The sequence below is a fragment of the Lepisosteus oculatus genome, chromosome 19 (assembly GCF_040954835.1).
Source record: "Lepisosteus oculatus isolate fLepOcu1 chromosome 19, fLepOcu1.hap2, whole genome shotgun sequence".
Classification (NCBI taxonomy): domain Eukaryota; kingdom Metazoa; phylum Chordata; class Actinopteri; order Semionotiformes; family Lepisosteidae; genus Lepisosteus; species Lepisosteus oculatus.
The window spans coordinates 16,672,425-16,690,172 of NC_090714.1; the positions used below are offsets into that span (position 1 = coordinate 16,672,425).

The 17,748-nt window shown below is 51.0% G+C and overlaps 1 protein-coding gene across 3 annotated transcripts; it reads left to right on the forward strand.

Annotated features, from left to right (window-relative positions):
• The first annotated feature begins 5 nt into the window (after nucleotides 1-5).
• Nucleotides 6-16,582, forward strand: LOC102690494 (otoancorin). Of its 3 annotated transcripts, XM_015360094.2 has the most exons (30): nucleotides 6-124; nucleotides 385-557; nucleotides 1,043-1,142; nucleotides 1,841-1,869; nucleotides 2,607-2,637; nucleotides 2,729-2,756; nucleotides 3,111-3,192; nucleotides 3,578-3,706; nucleotides 4,332-4,564; nucleotides 4,874-4,977; nucleotides 5,552-5,652; nucleotides 6,210-6,349; nucleotides 6,927-7,050; nucleotides 7,489-7,704; nucleotides 8,040-8,207; nucleotides 8,379-8,519; nucleotides 8,674-8,729; nucleotides 9,117-9,234; nucleotides 9,625-9,707; nucleotides 9,853-9,988; nucleotides 10,741-10,931; nucleotides 11,447-11,540; nucleotides 11,828-11,960; nucleotides 12,243-12,433; nucleotides 12,658-12,813; nucleotides 13,492-13,634; nucleotides 13,717-13,853; nucleotides 14,091-14,188; nucleotides 14,446-14,617; nucleotides 15,069-16,582. In XM_015360094.2, exons 3-30 carry the CDS (start codon nucleotides 1,070-1,072, stop codon nucleotides 15,149-15,151), a joined length of 3,390 nt encoding a protein of 1,129 aa, XP_015215580.2. In that variant the 5' UTR covers nucleotides 6-124; nucleotides 385-557; nucleotides 1,043-1,069; the 3' UTR covers nucleotides 15,152-16,582. The 3 variants fall into 3 exon arrangements, with proteins under 3 accessions (XP_015215580.2, XP_015215578.2, XP_015215579.2); XM_015360092.2 differs by lacking the exon at nucleotides 15,069-16,582 and having other exon boundaries at nucleotides 14,446-15,041; XM_015360093.2 differs by lacking the exons at nucleotides 6-124; nucleotides 15,069-16,582 and having other exon boundaries at nucleotides 145-557; nucleotides 14,446-15,041.
• The last annotated feature ends 1,166 nt before the right edge of the window (nucleotides 16,583-17,748 follow it).

Consider the following 17,748-nt stretch of genomic DNA (forward strand, 5'->3'; position numbering starts at 1 on the left):
GGGGGGTTGTTGGTGGAAGGGAGAGTTCTAGCACGGTCCAGATTCTCCAGGAGTCTCGGCAACGTGAAGGAAAACACAGCAGCAGCAGCAGCAACAACAACAGCATCGCAGTCCAGAGAAAAAGGTAAGTCGCGGAGACGGAGATACTCTTCCCAGGTTCCATTAGCGTGAAGCAAAGTGTTTTCATTTGAGGCTGTAAACGACACCCTGCGCTACCTTTGGGTAAAGTGGGGCCGATCGGGTTTCTGCGGGCGCGCCGGGCGAGCTCTGCCTCCGGGGAAGGTCCCGCATGAATGCAGATGCGTCCCTTTCAATTCGGATGAATGGCTTTGTGGAGAGCCTTAGGGGGGGTGACCGCTGTTCCCATGCCCGTGTTTCGCTCAGTTCTTCTGGACTCCGCCCGTTGACTTCTCGAGAGCACGGACGCCTTTCGGATCCGTTTCTCCGGCGCCAAGGAAGAGGCTCGCGAGGCGGCGCCCGGAATGCTGCGGTGCGCGCGGGTCCCTTAATCGCCACCGACCGCCCGGGTTCACACGTGCTGGGGCCACGTTTCACAGGTGGGGGTTTTGCATGATTGACCCGTAAGAAACTTTTTTGTTTTTTTCCTTGACTAACCTGTATTTGTCTTCCACTTTTATTTGTATGCTATACTTTGTTACTTTATTTTGTGCAATCAGTCCGCAGTTGAGTCTCCCTTTTGGCAAGAATGTCTTATGAGGGCATGTTTAACACACCCTAGCGAGATACTGCTTCATTGAATTAAATTTCATTTCATTTGGGGAAAAAATGTCGCCAGTTCCGCAGGGAGGCCCTTATTCAAATGTTATATAATGTACAGTAACTCACAGATATCGCCATCGCAGATGTCCAAACTAATCTCTTCTTCTACTAAGACGCAAAATGAGAGCTCTGTCAGCCTCACGTACATTTTTATCAATAAGCCGGAATCGCTAGTTGATCAGTCCGGTTTTCAATATGAAGTCGATGCTCGAAGAATATCCGTGCGCTGCGCAGGAAGCTGAGCCCTGCCGCTGTCCCGCAGGCTCGGAGCGCACGGCGACAGGTCGGGATGGACTGGAGCCCGTCGCTGTGTCTGCTGTGTCTCCTGCTGCCGCTGTCCGGCCCGCAACAGCCGCAGCCAGGTGAGCCACAGACCCCCCCGGACACGCAGGGAAGCGGAGCGGGACAGGGCCGTCCCTGAAAATAACCCATCGCACGTTCTGTCCACCTCTTCCGATCGCATCAGCTGGTGGTGGTTGGGAGGGGGGGATTGTTAATTAAGCAAGTTATTACAATTAGGTATTAAGAAACTGTCTTTGTCTCCTTGGGTCCTGGAGTGGGGCACCCCTGAATTCAAGATATTTTATAGGCTACAGTACATCCAGTTAATGCCAGGTGCACTAGGAGCTTAAGTCTGGTGTGTTGTTTAATACAGATAACACAGGAGGAACCAATCCCGGTTCTAGGGACCCTGGATCTCCTGGCTCTCAGTCCAGCTCAGCTCCTCACTTCAGTGAATCTTAGCCGAACGGACAAGTTGCGTGTCTGGCCCCTTGGCGAGATGTCTTTAGTACCCAGAGGTTGTTGATTGTAAGCTTCTCGCGAGACGCCACATGCTTAGGAACTGGACACAAAGGAATTGTCAGTCGCACCCGTTACTGAGTCTGCTGTGGGTCTGCTTATTTCATGGAGTGTCCAAGAGGGACAGAAACCAGCAGGTGCTGGGAACCCCGGGGCGACACCAGTAAGAAACGGTATGGTACAGAAAGGTCTGAACAGGGGTTGCTGAGTGTTTATGACTGTAGTGAATGTTTAGGTCTCTGTGCTTCTATTCCCACAGAACTGCCAACTCTGGTGAAAAAAGCTCTGGTGAGTTTTCCGTCTTTTATTGGATTTCACACACATAAAAGTTTTATACGCGCCTCATCGTCGTGTCATTTTATGAATTTATGAACAGTTCCAAACTAGAGAGTAAGAGGAGGCCTTCCAGTCCATCTGGTAGTAAGTATTGATCCCAGGGTCTCACCCAGCTGTTTCGTAAGAGAAACCAAAGTTTTGTCTTGACTGGGCTGCTTGTTCAAACACTCATGATCTATCTGTGTGAAAAGACGTGCCTCCTGTTCTCGGTTTTAGATACCCTTAAATGTTTTTGTTATAGCTACAGTGGATATAAAAAGTCTACACACCCTTATTGAAATTGCAGGTTTTTGTGATGTAAAGCCAGAAATCCAGATAAATATATCAGACATTTTTCCATCTTTAATGTGACCTTGCAACCAACACAGTTCAAGAGAAAAACAGATAGAGAATCATTAGGAAAAATAATTAAAATGAAAAAACCTGCAACACCTGTATAGCGTCTGTATATAGGGAAGATTTATTTAAAATCAAAGGCTGCTTCAAAAAATGATGGAACAAAGTTGGAAATTACTGATTTTTTGTTTTTAAAGTCTGAATAGAAAAAGTAATTTCTGGAATCCAGATGGAACAGGTGAAGTACTTGTCTGCTGTGGTTATAGAATCACAGTTTTTAAGGTTTACAGTATATGAGACAAATGTCATTTACTGGAACTGCAGATTGAAATTTTCCTTTTTTCACCGTTTAGGATGAATTCTTGGCCGGAAAATACCTTCAAGGTAACGTCACCGAACGCCTAAGCATTCCCAAATCTAACGAGGCTGGTCTGCGTCTGGCTGCAATCAACATCCTCGTCTTTCTTCTTTTCAGCTCTTGTTGATGCCTTCCTGTTCGCAAGGTACCGGTGTCTGCAGTGTGCTGACGTGACCTGCATCACAGGGACACGACAAGCCCCGGGCTTAATGCAGTGTTAAAGCCGTGTCTCTTAATGGCCAAGAGCTCTGGTGTGGAACCGGGGCCTGCGTGTTTTGGCGCTGTCGAGTTCGGCGGGGTCTGTTGAGCACAGAGGAGGGGACGTGGGCTCTCTGCTCGTGTGCTGCCTTCACAGCGCCTACAAGCATCACTGCAGAGCCGAGGGGCTGCCTGAGCCCGCGGGGGGTTTCTAGAATGGCGTTCAGAGGGTGGGTGAGTTGCTGGCGAGTGGCGCTGCGGTGCCTCAGTGCTGTTACTTTGCCCTGTGTTGTGCCCACAGCAAACAGCAGCCCTGGAGCCCTCTAGACGCCCTGCAGTATCTGCTCCTCAGGAACTCCTCCCTCAACATGGAGAGGATAACGGTGAGTGGTCCTCCTCTCTCCACCCCTCTCCTCTCCGCACTCGCCCTCCAACACAGATCAACCAGACTGGCCGGTTCATGCCCCTCCAGGGATGCCACTCAGAGCCTGCAATGACCCAGGCTAGTGGTCACTAACAATTCATCACTAATTATTCCCTGAGGTTGGCAGCAATACCCTCTTCCCAGGTCTTAAGATGATTTTAAGAGACTCGCCCAGGACTACAAGGACACTTGTGGGATTTCAGTCCTCTAGGACTGAGCTCCGCAGGTGTGCAGTCAGCACAACTAAGTGCACATGGATTTGCAGCAGGCCAGATGTGAGGCACTAATAACACACAAGGGCAGTTCCAGTTTTGTGACATTCCTGCTCTCCCACCACCTCCCAGACCATCCTGAGGGACTACCAGAATGTTCTGATCCAGGAGCCCCAGCGGCTGGTCTCCGACCTCGGCACCCTGGACACCCAGCAGTTCACCACCGCCCTGCGGCTGCTCTTCTTGGGCAGGAAGGAGCAGGTCAGTCCGGCGGCTGCTCTCCCAGTGACCGAGTGTCCATCCACAGAAGGAAACACAAGCAGCTGCCCAGGTTGCTGTTGGCCTCAAGCAAGCTAAGATATCAAAGCAAGGTCAGGGCTTGTGCAAACAAACTGGATGGTTTGCAAGTAGAAAAAATCAAACTGATCTACATGAGGCAGTTGAGCTGCTTGAGCTCGTTCAGGGACAAACCAGAGAGAGCAGATGTGTCTTCAGTATGGACTGAGACAGGAGCAAGGTACAGGGAGGGCAAGGAGGCGTCTCTGAGCGTATGTGTCAGTAAACGCCAGAGTAAGGAGGATGAATTGTTGCCGAAGGAGTATCCTCAGGTGTTGCTTGATGTACGTGAGGATTTAGACCTGTTCAGGTTGGGCGAGTGCAGAGACACAGAAACCAAACTGAAGGGAATTGCATTCTGCATTTTTCAATGGGAGTTTCCCCACGATGCTCAAAAGAGAGAATAGTGAAATGCAGGGAGACCGTGTCTCCTCCAGGCAGTGCAGGCACAGGGCTCAGCTAGAGTCAGGTGCCACCACAGTGCTCCCCTGTGCTGGTAAAGCAGAGCTGCACAGTTTACCCCAGGCCCCTCTGCCCCGCGCTGCTGCAGACCTCGCTGATCGATGTTGACTTTGACGTGATGAAGTCGGCGCTGGAGCGCAGCCCCGGGGGGAACCGCTCGCTGTTCGCGGTGGCCCGGGAGCGCTGCGTGCCGGCTCTGAGGAGAGGGACATGTGTGGACCTCCTGGGCGCCATACTGAGCCTGTCCGCTGGGGAGTTTGTACAGGACGACTTCATCGCCCAGCTGCCCGCTGACCTGCCTGAGGACATCTTCAGGAACCTGTGAGTGTCGGCCATGGCGCCTCTCTGGAGGAGCCAGAACTGTGTCCTCTGGGGCGGAGACGGAGGATGTCTTGTGTCCCATTTCAGTCCCAGTCTTAGCTCTTTGGAGAATGGGTCCGCAGGTGGACTGTGGTTTGCTTCGTTAGTTAGAACACTTACATTTCCAAAGCCTGGATTCCAGGGTTTGATCCCATCTTAACAGTATTCCTTTTATCCTGGAAAGACAAGATTCCACAGTCTTATGTAGAAACAGGTCTTCTCTAATTCCCCTCTAACCTACCTTTCCTGCTCTGTCTCTCTGCCACACAGGACCGCTGTGTTTAAGGACCTGTATGACATGTTTTCAGCTGCCACTCAGAGATCCATCTACAAGTGGATCATACAGGGGCTCCAGAAGACCTCCAAATCAAACCGTAAACCGGCGTTCTAGCTCGCTTTCACTGCTTTTGAGCTGACTCGGGCGCTTTGTGCATTTAGCCACATGAAAAAAACATAGGTGTTTTTATTCCTTAAAGTTTAGCAGCAACTTAGAAATGCATGTGGTTATGGATGTTGACAAAAATGGTCAGTTTTGGAGTTATTTTTCTTGCATGCTTTTTGCATTTTCTCAAAAATGCTCAAGAAAAACCAAACTTCAGGTAGTTTCTGGAGGTGGGGAGTGTAAAACCATCGTTGATTAATTTTGCCTTAATGAGGAAATTTGGCAACAAAGGTTTTTAGAAAAGATCAAAGACGGGTGGCCTGACTCTGCTTGTATTACTAATACTACAGAGCCACACCAGAACGTATGTCTCACCACTGAGTACAACACGATCCAGGGTCACACGAAAGGTGTCTGTAGCAGAGCTGGGGTGTGAACTGAGAGCATGATTGCAGGTTTACTGAGTAGAGCTCGCTTGTGCGGGAAGCTCCCATGAGGAAGTCAGCCTGAATGCTCGTGTCAATGTACATATTGCATCTGACATTGGCCTTCTCACCTGTGATCAGAGGGGTCGCAGTTCTGGGTCACTGCGGAGAACCTGTGGTTCCTGGGCAGGTACATCGTTCACCTGGCTGTGCACAACATCAACGGGATCAGCCTGAGTGAGGTGAGTGCACTTCTGTCTGCAGGTGCTGAAGTCCGCCTGGCCCCTCTCATCCTGTGTGCCTTCCCTTCTGAGAGTGTCTTGCAGTTATGTCACTTAAGCTGCAAAGTGAAGTAAATGGATACAAGATTTGGTCACAGAAAGTCTCATTTCTGAATCCTTCTTACAGTTGATATTAGAGAGTGCGTATATCTTGCTTGATATATGATACTGATGGGGTTTTTTGTTGCTATAAATAAATTCAACGCAATGTACTTGTAAGCCATTGATGAAACAGCAGGTCTTTGGTGACAGCATTTTCAGTAGAACTAGACTACCTGTCTGTCTTGTGTCCGTTACCTGAAGTATCGCCAGTAAGGTGTTAAAAATCTAAAGTACCACTAAATGCATCAGTTTGACTGCCTCATTAAACTAGTTATTGGTAGTGCCATAAATATTGATTTGTGTCATATGGGTATTGGTCTCAATCAGTAATAGTGCTGTTACTGTCAGTGACATTGATGTGAAAGGTGGAGAGACCTGCCACAGTCCGGGTGTTTAAACCCTGTCTCATCTTCCAGATGCGCATGTTCATTAACTACGATAACGCCACCAAGCAGCTGGACTCCGTGTACGACATCAAACACGCCACTGCCAAGGCCTTCCTGCGGCGCGTCGGCGCGTGTGGGTTCGACATGGCCAACACCTCCATCGCTTACAGGTCTGCCCCCCTCCGCCCGGCCTGCGCTCCCCGCACGAGGAGGGGAGATCCCTGTTTGCCCCCTAGACCCCTGGCGTGGGCTGCATGTGGTCTGTCTGCACAACCTTTTTAGCACACGTTACAGAAGTCTTGGTCTGTTTTGAAACACGATTGCGTTTTCTTCTGAAGAAAGCCAGATGGGTTTTGTAAGGGTCTGTAATGCCATGTGACGCCTTTCGTTTTCCAAGTGTCGCAACACATTTTTTTTTACAAGATGAAATGTGGGTGTCTTTACATTCAAGCGTGAAGGAGGTGCTTTTAGAACTCCGTTTAAATGATTTACTCTTGCCATTCTTTTTTAAAATCCAGCCTTTCTAACATGTGTTGTGGATTACTAGTAGAATAAAGAAATAATGATAAGAAAGCAGCGACATCATATTTTCCCACATGAGAGCTCCAGCTGCTCCGTTTCTTTTCCGGACCTGTTTTGGAGTTTGCCATGTGGTCAGTCTGTGGCTCAGCCGTCCCGGGCAGTGTGTTTATGAGATGAGTGGTGGAACAGGGCTCAGATCTCGGCCCTGCGGTGTCTCCACTCCAGGCTGGGCCTGCTGGTGTGTTTCTATGACAACGCCCAGCAGCTGGACGTCGCTGATGCCCGCAGCCTCCTGCACCAGCTCATCAAATGCAACCAGCTGCGAGGAAACCAGGCGGATGTCCAGAAGGTGAGGGGCAACGCTGGGGGGGCAGCGCACTGGGGGTGTCTTCGGGGAGCGCAGACCAGACACACTGAAAAGAGAGGCTGAGTAGATTCGTGCAGGGAGGAAAGTAACAGTCATGAGAGCCTGCAGAGGCACCTGGGAAAGACCTTGCTTGTCAGGCTGACAGACCGCAAGCGTAAGAACAGAGAAGAAATACACCACAGAGCATGCAGTTTAAAGCCATTTAATCTCAGCACAAACCCAAGTGTGCACATTATATTTTTATATTAGCCATTCCTTCACTGCTTCATTCTATATTTCTTTCTGTTAACTCTTCTCTTGTCTTTCTGTCTCTCTTCTCACTTCTCCTGACCTCCAATCCTTTCCCTCCTCTTTCCATCCCTTCCTTTCTCATGACCTCTGCCTTTCCCTCCTCCCTCCTGTCTCTCCCCACTCCTGCAGCTCAAGTCTCAGCTGCTGGCGATCGTGATGAGGAACCAGACCCTGAACGAGTCTCTGGGCTCGGTGTCGGATGCCGTGGTGGGCCTGACGCCCAGCCAGCTGGAGTCCCTCTCAGCCCAGGCGGTGCAGAGCTCCATCGCGGTGCTGCAGCAGGTCTCCGGCTGGACGCGCAGCCAGACCATCGTGCTGGTGCACAAGTACATCGGCACCAGCAAGGTGAGCCGGGATTGGCCACACATTCAGGGGAATGTAGTCTGGAAAAGCCCTTCCTCCCCCCAACACTCCAGGGAGCAGTTCTCTACATACACATCCCAGAATCTGTCCCATTCGCATCAGAGCAACAGCTTAATCCTATTGGAATAAATGGGCCCTGGTGTTATCTTCTGCTAATGCTCACCTCTCCTCACTCCAGCGCTGAGTGTCTGAGTCTTTTAAGCGGAGCAGGAATGTTGGCTGGCATTACAGGTCGCGTGGGCCTGGGCTGCTCCCAGTCGTCTTCAATCGTTTCTCTCCCCTCCTCTCTTCCCTCCCCTCTCTCCGTCTGCCCGCAGTTCCTGTCTTTCAGTAACATCAGCCAGCTGGGCTCCCTGATCTCGGGAGTGGATGCCAATCTGTTCTACAGCGTGACCACGGAGGAGCTGTCGCGGGCGCTGGAGAGCACCCTGTCCCAGTACTCTGCTCAGCTCAACCCCGCGCAGCAGCACGCCATCGTCAGCCAGGTGCGCCCCGGCGGAGGCCGTACTGTCCATCTACAGCACGTGCGCCCCATGCCCGCCATAAGTGATGATGTGCTCGCCATTTAACGAGCTGTTGTCTGCAAGCCACGAACAAGAAACACTGCGCTAAAGGGAGATCTCCTGCGGCTCGGGCTGCGTCCTGTTTCCGGGCAGATGCTGACGGCCGCGGACGTGGGGGCTGTAGTGAGGCGGATCCCGGGCCTGTTCTTCCTGGAGGTGTCGCTGTCCACCCTGCTGAGGCTGCCGAGCCTGGAGACTGAGGAGCTGGAGCAGAAGCAGCTGACTCGCAGCCAGGTAGGGGCGCCCACCCCTGGCACCGGACAGGAACACTCTCCGAGGTCCCCAGACCCTCTCGGGAAGTTCCTTCTCCATGCTGATGCTTGACCGGTGGTTCCTCAGAGCAGTGCATCAGCTGACCGAGCCTTTCTGTGGTTCTCTCTCTGCCTAGGCCTTCTTCTTGTACGGTTCACTCTCCAGAAGGACTTCCACCACGGACTTGATCAGGTGAGTGTCTGGGAGCAGATGTGTCGATCTCGGTGGACGTTCACTGTCGCAGCTCCGTCACAGGGCAACCTGGTCTTGTCGTCTCTCGAGCAGGTCTGGTTAGCCCCAGGCGCGACTCCAGCGTTGGGTCTCATGTTCTTATCCCTTTAAAAATCTGATGTAGATGAAACCCCACTACCTTCGTTGGATTAAGGTTTGCTCCCCCACTCTCTTTCCTGGGGGCTTTATTGAGTTGGTCTTCTCAATTAACAGAAGGGCTGATTGAAGAGCTCAGCAGTAGGGTAATGCCGGCCTTGTACAGGTGTGTCTGGGAGAGGTGAGGCTGAACACCTACTGGGCTGCCACCCAGCCGGTGACTCCCTGTCTGTGTGCCTCTGTGACTCACAGCACTGGACAGCTCCTGAAAGGCATCTCCTGCGAGGACATCCAGAGAATGAACAGCAGCTCCTTCGTCACCAACTTCACCCTCTTCGAGAAGAACTTCCACCTCCTCTCACCTTTCCAGGTACTGAGCTCCACGGAGTCAGGGTGGGTGAGAGGGGGGGTGCAGGGGGTGTGCCTGGCTCTTCGGCTAGATTGTTTTTAAACTGGGTATGTACAGGTGCACTCAGGAATATCTCATAGCAATGAATGTGGTTTTATTGGTTATGTGCAGCGCTGGCTTCAGTTTCAATACTGGTGCTGTGTGCCATGTAGCTTATACATTCCAGAGAGTGCAGTGTTTGGGATTTGAGCAGGGGACTGAGCGAGGCTTGGTGAGGTTAGGGGGTCAGTGTGAGTTTAGCCACAGGGCGAGACCTGGAGTTGGAGCAGGGAGTAAATATGTGCTGCAGACTCGAATCGCTGATGCGTTAATGCTGGAAGAATAACGCCTCTCCTCTGCTGGCTGTGTCAGATGAACTGCCTGGCCTGGAAGTACTGGGAGGTACTACACACCACCAACACGACGATCCCCCCGCTACTGCTGTCTGTGCTCCCGTGAGTGTCGCCGAAGTGCCCACCTTCGTGTTGCACGCGGGATACGTTTGTACAGTTTGAGCACATGTGTGCCTCGTCAGCTCAGTGGGGTGGGGATGCAGTCCATCGGTGCAGTGCCCTCGCCAGCCTCTGTCTCTCCCTGCAGTGTGGAGTACCTGGACAACATGCCCACCTCCTCCTGCAAGAGTTTCCTGGGGGCTCTGGGCCGGGTCAGCCTGGACCTGCTGACCGTCTACGAGGAGAAACAGGAGGCCGTCATCAAGAAAGTGCTGCAGTGTCTGGTGAGTGCTTGGACCCCGAGCCCTGCCAGCCTCGCTCCCTGGGAGAGTCTCTGGGCAGTGGAGGAGTCAAAGGTCACAGCAGAAGAGCTCAGGGTCTGCAGCCATCCTGCTCCCAGTTGCAAATGCACTTGAGCTTCCTGTTCTCGTGGAATTGCATGACTAACCAAGAACCACCAAGTGGTTGTAGGAGTAAGGCACTAGCTGCCCAGCCATGTGGTTGGAGCCGATACTCAGGCTTCTTTCAAAAGATGGCTGGATACTGTCCTTGGATCAGTTAACTACTAGCTACAAAACGTGCTAGATGGGCTCTGTAAGGTCAGAGCAGGTTCTGTTGTGCCCCTCCAGGTCAGGCACAAACTAGTTTTCTGCTAGTCTGCAGCCTGTGGGGTGTGCAGCTGGTTACATATTGGGTTATTTTTCAGAATGTACTACTGATCTGCTCGAAACAGTCCAGCAGTGATGATGTCACTTCCTCTGCTCACCACTACTTCCCATTAGAGAATAAGACATCCTGACCTCCTGTGGTACTGCTGGATACTTTGACATTGTTGCACCCTTGACAGATCCTGCACACATTCAGCCTCACGTGGGCTCCTCTGTACAGTGCAGGGGAAGCCACAAGCCAGGGTGATCAACCCCTTTAGCCCCCTACGTGTAGCACGAGCCTGCAGTGAAAAAGCGAGAGTCTGTGTGTCTCTCTGCCCCCTGGAGGAGGAGGAGGAGGCTCGAGCCGCGTGTGTCTGCCGTTGCAGGGCGAAGGGGTCAGGGATGAGTACGACGTGGACGTCATGGGGCAGCTCCTGTGCCACCTGCCCGCCAACACCATCCGCGCGCGCATCGCCCCCCCAGCCCTGCCAGCCGCCCTGCGCCAGTTCCGGAGCTGCCCGAAGCTCAGCCAGGAGCAGAAGGACGCGGTCAAGAGCAAGATGGCACAGCTATATGGGTGAGCTCCTTCCTCACCACCGATCGACAGCGTGGCTAGGGGTGACAGCAGGGGTGACTGTGTTAGTGCTCGTTTCTGTAATGCAGTTAAGGGGACTAGCAGGGACACTGCTATTACTCAGTCATTTTGGACAACAGCAATCTGATCTGGTGGGCACCACAATTAAGCCCTCTATATTGAATAAAATGAAATATAATTATAGTAGCTGTAGTAACATCATTAGTTGCAAGTGGTATTTCTATACCAAAGGTGGGTAGCTGCGTCAGCATGCGTAGGCTGCAAAGGAACAAGTAATAGGTTTATTCCATGCTGAAAAAAAGAAGAAGAAAGAGAACACAACGTTTCGGCCGTGGAGCCTTCTTCAGGTGTGAACGTTTTTCGACCTCACATTTTCTTGTCTGTGATGAATGTTGGGCTCCGCATTTAATGGGTGCTGTGCTGGCTGTATGTTGGACCCTGGTCTGCTGTATGCACAATTGCTCCCATTCCTTTCTTCACTGGTGTGAACTGTGCAGGAGCCCGCAGGGCTGGAGCGCAGAGCTGGCGCAGGACCTGGGGCCGCTGGTCACCCTGCTGTCCAGGGAGGAGATCACCGCCATCGCCAACAAGGTGCTTTCAGACCGTAGCCACTCTTGAGTTGTTACTTACTGTAGGCACTGTTCTTATTCACAAATGAAACGTTCTAGGCCTTGTGGATCAGTGAAACGTTGGTAAGACATGGAACTAATGAAGAATGTGCTCATCTGGATGCTGCACGCGTCTCTCTTTCTTCAGTCCTGAACCAATGTCCACTCATTGCTCCCTTCCAATAAAGGTACTGATTTCACTCCTTGACCTTTTCTCTCCCCCGCCTCCTCCTGTCATTCCCTTCTCCTCGCTGCCTCTCCCTCGCACAGTACCCAGAGGAGGTGCTGCCGTTGGCCGCGAGTGGAGCAGGAGGCTCTCTGCCAGAGGAGTTTCTAGCTGCCCTGTTTGACTCTGTGCGTGGGACTGGCGCCGGAGAAATCACAGCCACCGATCCAGAGTCAGGTAAGAGATACAGCGCCCAGTCTCAGCCACACACCGCAGCACACCTGTGACCTGTGACGGTGCCGCATTTCCACAAAATACTTCTGTATTGGAGCCCCACATTGGGAGTATGGTACGTGTGTGGAAATTGCAGCAGGTTTTGCAGACATTGAGAATTCCTGACATTGCAACACCGGTTTACAGTTACGTGGTTATGAAACTCTTTTTGTGCTGTTTTCTTCATTGGTCTGAGACATCAGAGCCCCACAGTAGTCAAAAAAGGCTTTGGCATTGCTCTCCCAGCACAGTGCGATGCAGTCAGAGCGCCATCTGTTGACGAGATCAGGAAGCTGCTGGAGGCCAATGTTTATTGGTCAGACGTGGAGCTGCAGTGCATGAGCGATGACACCTTCACTCAGACTGTGGAGCTGCTGGGGTCTGTGAGCCGGTACAACATGTCCCAGCTCAGCACGCTCAAGACCCGGGCCATGCAGGTGTGTCCTGTCTTCTCTGCTGCTCTCCACTGACCTTTGAGCGCTGATTGTGTATTATTGTGGTAACATTATAAAATACACCATAATTAGCTTTTCTGCATATCTGTATCATGATAACTCTTCTTTAATTGAACTGATTATTGACATTGCCTCCTTGGACTAAATTAGCACAGGTTCTAGGTGAGGGGCAGGAGTGATCTCTGTCCTTCCTCTTCCTGAGCCAGGCATGGGGCGCCCTATCCACCTGGAAGAGTTACCACGTGATCTCTCTGGGTGCGATTGCACTGGCCTTAACAGTGGAGGACATCCAGGAGCTGGACCTGAGCTCCATCGACACGCTGACTGCGCTGAGCCAGCAGACAGCCTGGAGTCCACAGCAGGTCTCTTGCTGATGTCCTCACACGCTACACACAGCTAGTGCACATTTCATCTAGAAATCGTATGACACGTTTCCCTGAATGCACAAGAAAATTAAGAATTTAAACAAGGTCTTGTTGCTTTGATGCATTGAGAATGGCTTGTGAATGAGAAATGCGGATGATTGGAGAGTGTCAGTTTAGAGGACACATTTTGCCTTGATGGTCAGATAAGATAATAAATTCATGGAAGGGGAAAGTGATATTCCTCGGTCTAAATATGAAATCCTATTGTCCTGTTGTCCTGCTGTAAGTGATTCTACAGCTGGTGTTCTGAATGCATGGTCTAGCCCCTTGGCTTAAAATGAGAATTTAGCCTGATGATGACAATGATGATGACGATTATTATTATTATATCATTTCAGTTATAATAATTGAATGCATTGGGCCTCTGTTTAATTGAGAGTTAAGAGATACTGTAAACTGAGTGTGTGAACAGCAAGAGCCTCATGGTGTCTGCACTGTGCTCAGAGCGCAGGAGTACAGGTTCTCCAGCTCTGTATGGGACAAAGAGGAGCTACATAGAGACACTGATATTAATAGGCCTTAACTGTATTGGTTGTAACACACCGTGTCAGTGTCCTTCTTATATTATGAACTGTATGTGACTGTACCTCTGTCTCTCTGTCCGTGGCCTCCCAGCTGTCCAGCCTGCTGTCCCGGTTCCTGGAGACATCTGGCTTGACCTTGGCGACCCTGCGGGGGTCTGACCTTGCTGGGCTGGGGGTGATCCTGTGCGGGGTGGAGCCCAGCCAGGTGCACCTCATCGGCCCTGCGGCGTACAGGTGAGTCTGGGGGGTGGTGTTGAGCAGCAGGGGTGGTACTGGGGGAGCTGTGCATTCACGCTGTGCCCACTGTGCCTGGCAGTGCTACGGCGGCCCGCATCGGCACGCTGCCCTGTGCCCAGCCCGTGCTGCGGGAGCTGAAGAAGACCGCGGAGAGGGTGTTTGGGGCCGTCGGCACCTGGAACAGCTCCGTGCTGCAGGAGGTGGGGGCTGTGGCAGGTGGGCGTCCTTTAAAACTGGCTCACGTCTCCGGTTCAGTCTCTCCGTCTCGCCAGATTATTGTGTGAAGATTTATCACAGACGTCTGGATGGGGTGCTGTCCTTTTGTTTATACCGAGAAGGAGTTGGGCCAATTTGTCTGTACACATGATGTCTCTTTAGCATGCGGTGCCACAGCAGCATGCACGACATGCAGCACAAGACCTCCACAAGTAGTTCTTTCTGCCCTTACTGCAGCTGGGATGACTGTGGAGGAGCTCAGGGCCCTGCGTGCAGAGCTGATGCCCTATCTGCAGCCAGGGGCCCTCGCTGCCATCCCCCCCGAGCACTTCAGGGTGAGTGGAGCTGGGAAGCTGCGCCCTGCGGTACACTCAGCTAATAACCCCGCATGCGCACGTTTCCTGTCATCTGTCCTTCTTGCATGTCCTTGAGACGTTGCGAGACAATCTCTTGGGACCTGAGCCCGGGATGGCTTGACGCTGAAGGAGCGAGTGGTGCGGCGTGCTTGCGTGTCCTGCGGTGCGTGTGCGGTGCTCTTGCCTGGCCAGTGCACGCCTGACAGTGTGTCTGCCCCTGTGATCCCCCGGGGCAGGAGCTCTCCCGGGAGCAGATTCAGAGCCTGGGCCCGGAGAACGCGGCGGCAGTGACTCCTTCCCAGTGTGCCCACCTGAGCCAGGAGCAGCTGCAGGGCCTGCAGGCGGCACGAGACGGGCTGAGAGACAGCCATGTCAGTGCCAACCAGAGCCCGGGCACCGTCAACTCCGGTACAGGCCAGACTCTTCCTTCCTTCCTCTTCCTAAACAGCGCCGCCTCTCTACTTCAACACAATCGCATCACGCGGTTTCTAAAACTCAGAATCTGTACTTTTTATAGAAGAGCAATGTGCCCTTCCCTGTAGGACTTTCCACAAACAGGCTTCCATAATCCCGAGCTCCATGCTGCCCTGACCCCAGTACAGTTCTGCATTTCCCAGACATGTTTTCTTGATGTAATCGACTCGCATATGTTGCTGAGCCGAGCTCGACAGGCTCTGCTCCATGTGACTGCAGCTCCAGCAGCAGCACGATGAAGCTCAGCATGTGAGATAGAGCTCCTTCTGCTTTCCTGGTGTAGCATTGCTCCTTGTTTACTACCCAGCCCGAGGGAGGGCCACAGGTGCGGGCTCTCTCCACAACGCCGTCTCTGTTCACGGCCGCTCTTTGTGTTCCTGTGCAGGGGCCCGCCTTCGTTTCGGCTCTCCGCTGTGGCTCTGGACAGCGTGCTCCTGCGGATGCCTCCTCGGGGAGAGACTGCTATAGCAGCTCCTGGACGCCCGAGGAGCTGCAGAGACGAGCGCTCTTGTTCAACCTGCTGCCAAAAGTGATGCCAACGATTTTGTAAAAAAAAAAAAAAGACATCTTTGACCATTGTGTTTTGCTTGTGAAACGTACAAAAGAATGTGTAGGCCTAGGTTACTGTAGAGCAGATAGCACAGGGTCTGTGTGCTTGAGCAGCAGGCTAAAAGGAGTTGAGGTGTAGACCTTGCACATTGTTTCATTCCATAATTTAGTACATTTTCTGCCTGCGAGAACTTTTGTGCTATTTACACTTTGTATCTGAATATTGGCTTCTTGCCTTAAAAGAATGTTTTTAACTAGTTATGCAGGTAGCGTTTGAGTTAGAGCTCGGAAACTCCACAGGAGAGCTGTGGGATTCCATGTGGAGAGGTGGCAATGGCGAATGCATCTTCTAAGCACTGCAGTGATGGAGCGGTTTGCCCCCTCTTGTCTGAATACCTCTCCTTTCACACTTGGGGTTCAGGTATCCCCAACAACAACAGACACAGTATCTGTCTCACATAAGTTCTGATTTAATTCTCTCATTCTGATCACAGCTTCTTGAGAGAACTGGAGGGCTTTTCGAGACCTTGAAAGAAAGCCCACCATGATGTCACATATTTCACAGAGGAGCTGAGAGTGATATAATTTGCTATGTGCGAAGGCAAGCCTAGTGAGTAACGTTTTGGACAAGTGTTAATAAGCGCTGGTGTAAATTAGTGTCTGTTAGGGTCCTAGAGTTTCAGTACAGAGTAGGTACATGGGATTGTCTGATTACAAACTCCCTGTGACTTTGTAGCATCTGCAATTGCTTGCCAAGGAGTATTTAAAAGTACTGGGTTATGTTGCATGTTGAAAATGTAAAAGCGTAGTGCAGTATGAGTCCAAGTTAATGACATCACATTCTGTATAAAACTCTATATGAAATACTGGATTGCTTCTGTTCTACTTCTAACGACCTTTTTGGAAATTAGCAGGTTAATGACCATGCAGCAATACCCATAGTGGATGTGAGCCAACAGGAGTACATGCTTAGTGTAGGAACTGATGTTTAGAGTAATGAAGTAGTATCCTTGCAGGAGGAGACCACAGACACAGTTCTTATTTGCAACACGTGTAAAGCTGCCACTTTCTTTAATTTTATATGCTTCAACTTACTGTTCTCTTTTTACAATGTGAAATTCACTGTGAGGGTCTTCACAACAAATTAATGATATATTTGATAACCAATAAACAGATTTTATTGTAACACATCATTTATTGTGGTTTCACAGCTGTAACGCCGAGTGACTTCGAAACATTCTCCTTCCGGCTCACAGCTCTCACGCCCAGTCGTCTCCCAGACTGGCCGCTGTGATCAGTCCGTTTGCTCTGGGCTTTAATTACACCCCCTGTCAGAAAGGCAAGTTCTCAGCCCGGTGCTTGTGCCAGACTCCAGTAGGGTAGTTTGAATTATGCCAGTTGTATAAATGGGTGCAAATTAACATAGGAGTGTAGGTCAAATAAACTGACAATAATAAGGTCTTGGGGCCATGAATGGCCCATGTTGCAAACACTGGAAAGACTAAAAGAGCACTTGTAACCTACTGTATCTGTGTTGCCTGCAGTGTTAGGGCTCCCATCAGGCTTGTAGAGTTTTTAGTTTTATCTCCGACTTGCACCATTTGCTCTGTGCTTCAGTATCGGAATGCATTGCAGGAAATGCATCCTTTATTCAGCAAACCCCAAACATTCAGCCCCTAGATGCATCAAGGGAGAGATTAATTTAAAAATGACTTTTAGACACAATATTGGATAAAACGCTTAGAAGATGGACAGACGTAATTGAAATAACTCTTTAAATAGAACATTTTTCTATGTGTTTCGGACGCACTGTCTCTAATGTGATTCGTACTTTCCGTTAAACGGACTGCTTTATTCTTAATAAAGCAATAATTTTTGATATGGTGCTCCGACATCCTTGACAGATGTTGCTAGGCGCTGCTCGGGTTCAGGATACACATCCGGTTGCATTGGGTGTGCTCAGCTGACTCACAGCCACAGGCCCCGCCCCCACGCCGGCCCCTGGACGTGGCGATTGGACAGAAGGGGTGGTGATGGTGTGGTTGCGTCATCAACAATTTAAAGGCATATCTGCGGCCGTCTGGTGGTGTGCGCCGACAAAAAAAAGGCTTAAACGGGACAGTTTGGAGTGTCTTATGAATGAGAGCCCCTCTGTGTTGTTATTTTGTAAAAGTAAATACAAAATAACTCTAGCACTATAAATACGATAAGGTCAACTATAATCACTGCACTCAATCACTTTAACGGGTTGATGTTCATAAAACTTTTCTCGAAACAATGCAATGTATTGGCAAAGCAAGTCTTCTATGCAAACTTTCATTTTGCTGTGAAAGAGCAGGACTGAAATCAACGCGCGACCTTGTGCATCAAAGGAAGTGCCGTCAGTCCTGCGGAGTGTTGATCTGGGCACTCCGGGCCATTGCATTGATCACAGGGGTTGGGGGTGAGAAGTTCGCCTTTGTCCGTAGGTGGGGTCACCAAGAAGGACTTCTGAGCACGTTTAGAAAAACAAACTC

Bases quoted from the DNA above. Each gene is read 5' to 3' on its own strand.
- LOC102690494 (XM_015360092.2), top strand. From the start codon at position 1,070: ATGGACTGGAGCCCGTCGCTGTGTCTGCTGTGTCTCCTGCTGCCGCTG. The intron at 11,961-12,242 runs GTAAGAGATACA...TTGCTCTCCCAG, and splicing joins AGCCACCGATCCAGAGTCAG to CACAGTGCGATGCAGTCAGA. The intron at 13,635-13,716 runs GTGAGTCTGGGG...TGTGCCTGGCAG, and splicing joins ATCGGCCCTGCGGCGTACAG to TGCTACGGCGGCCCGCATCG.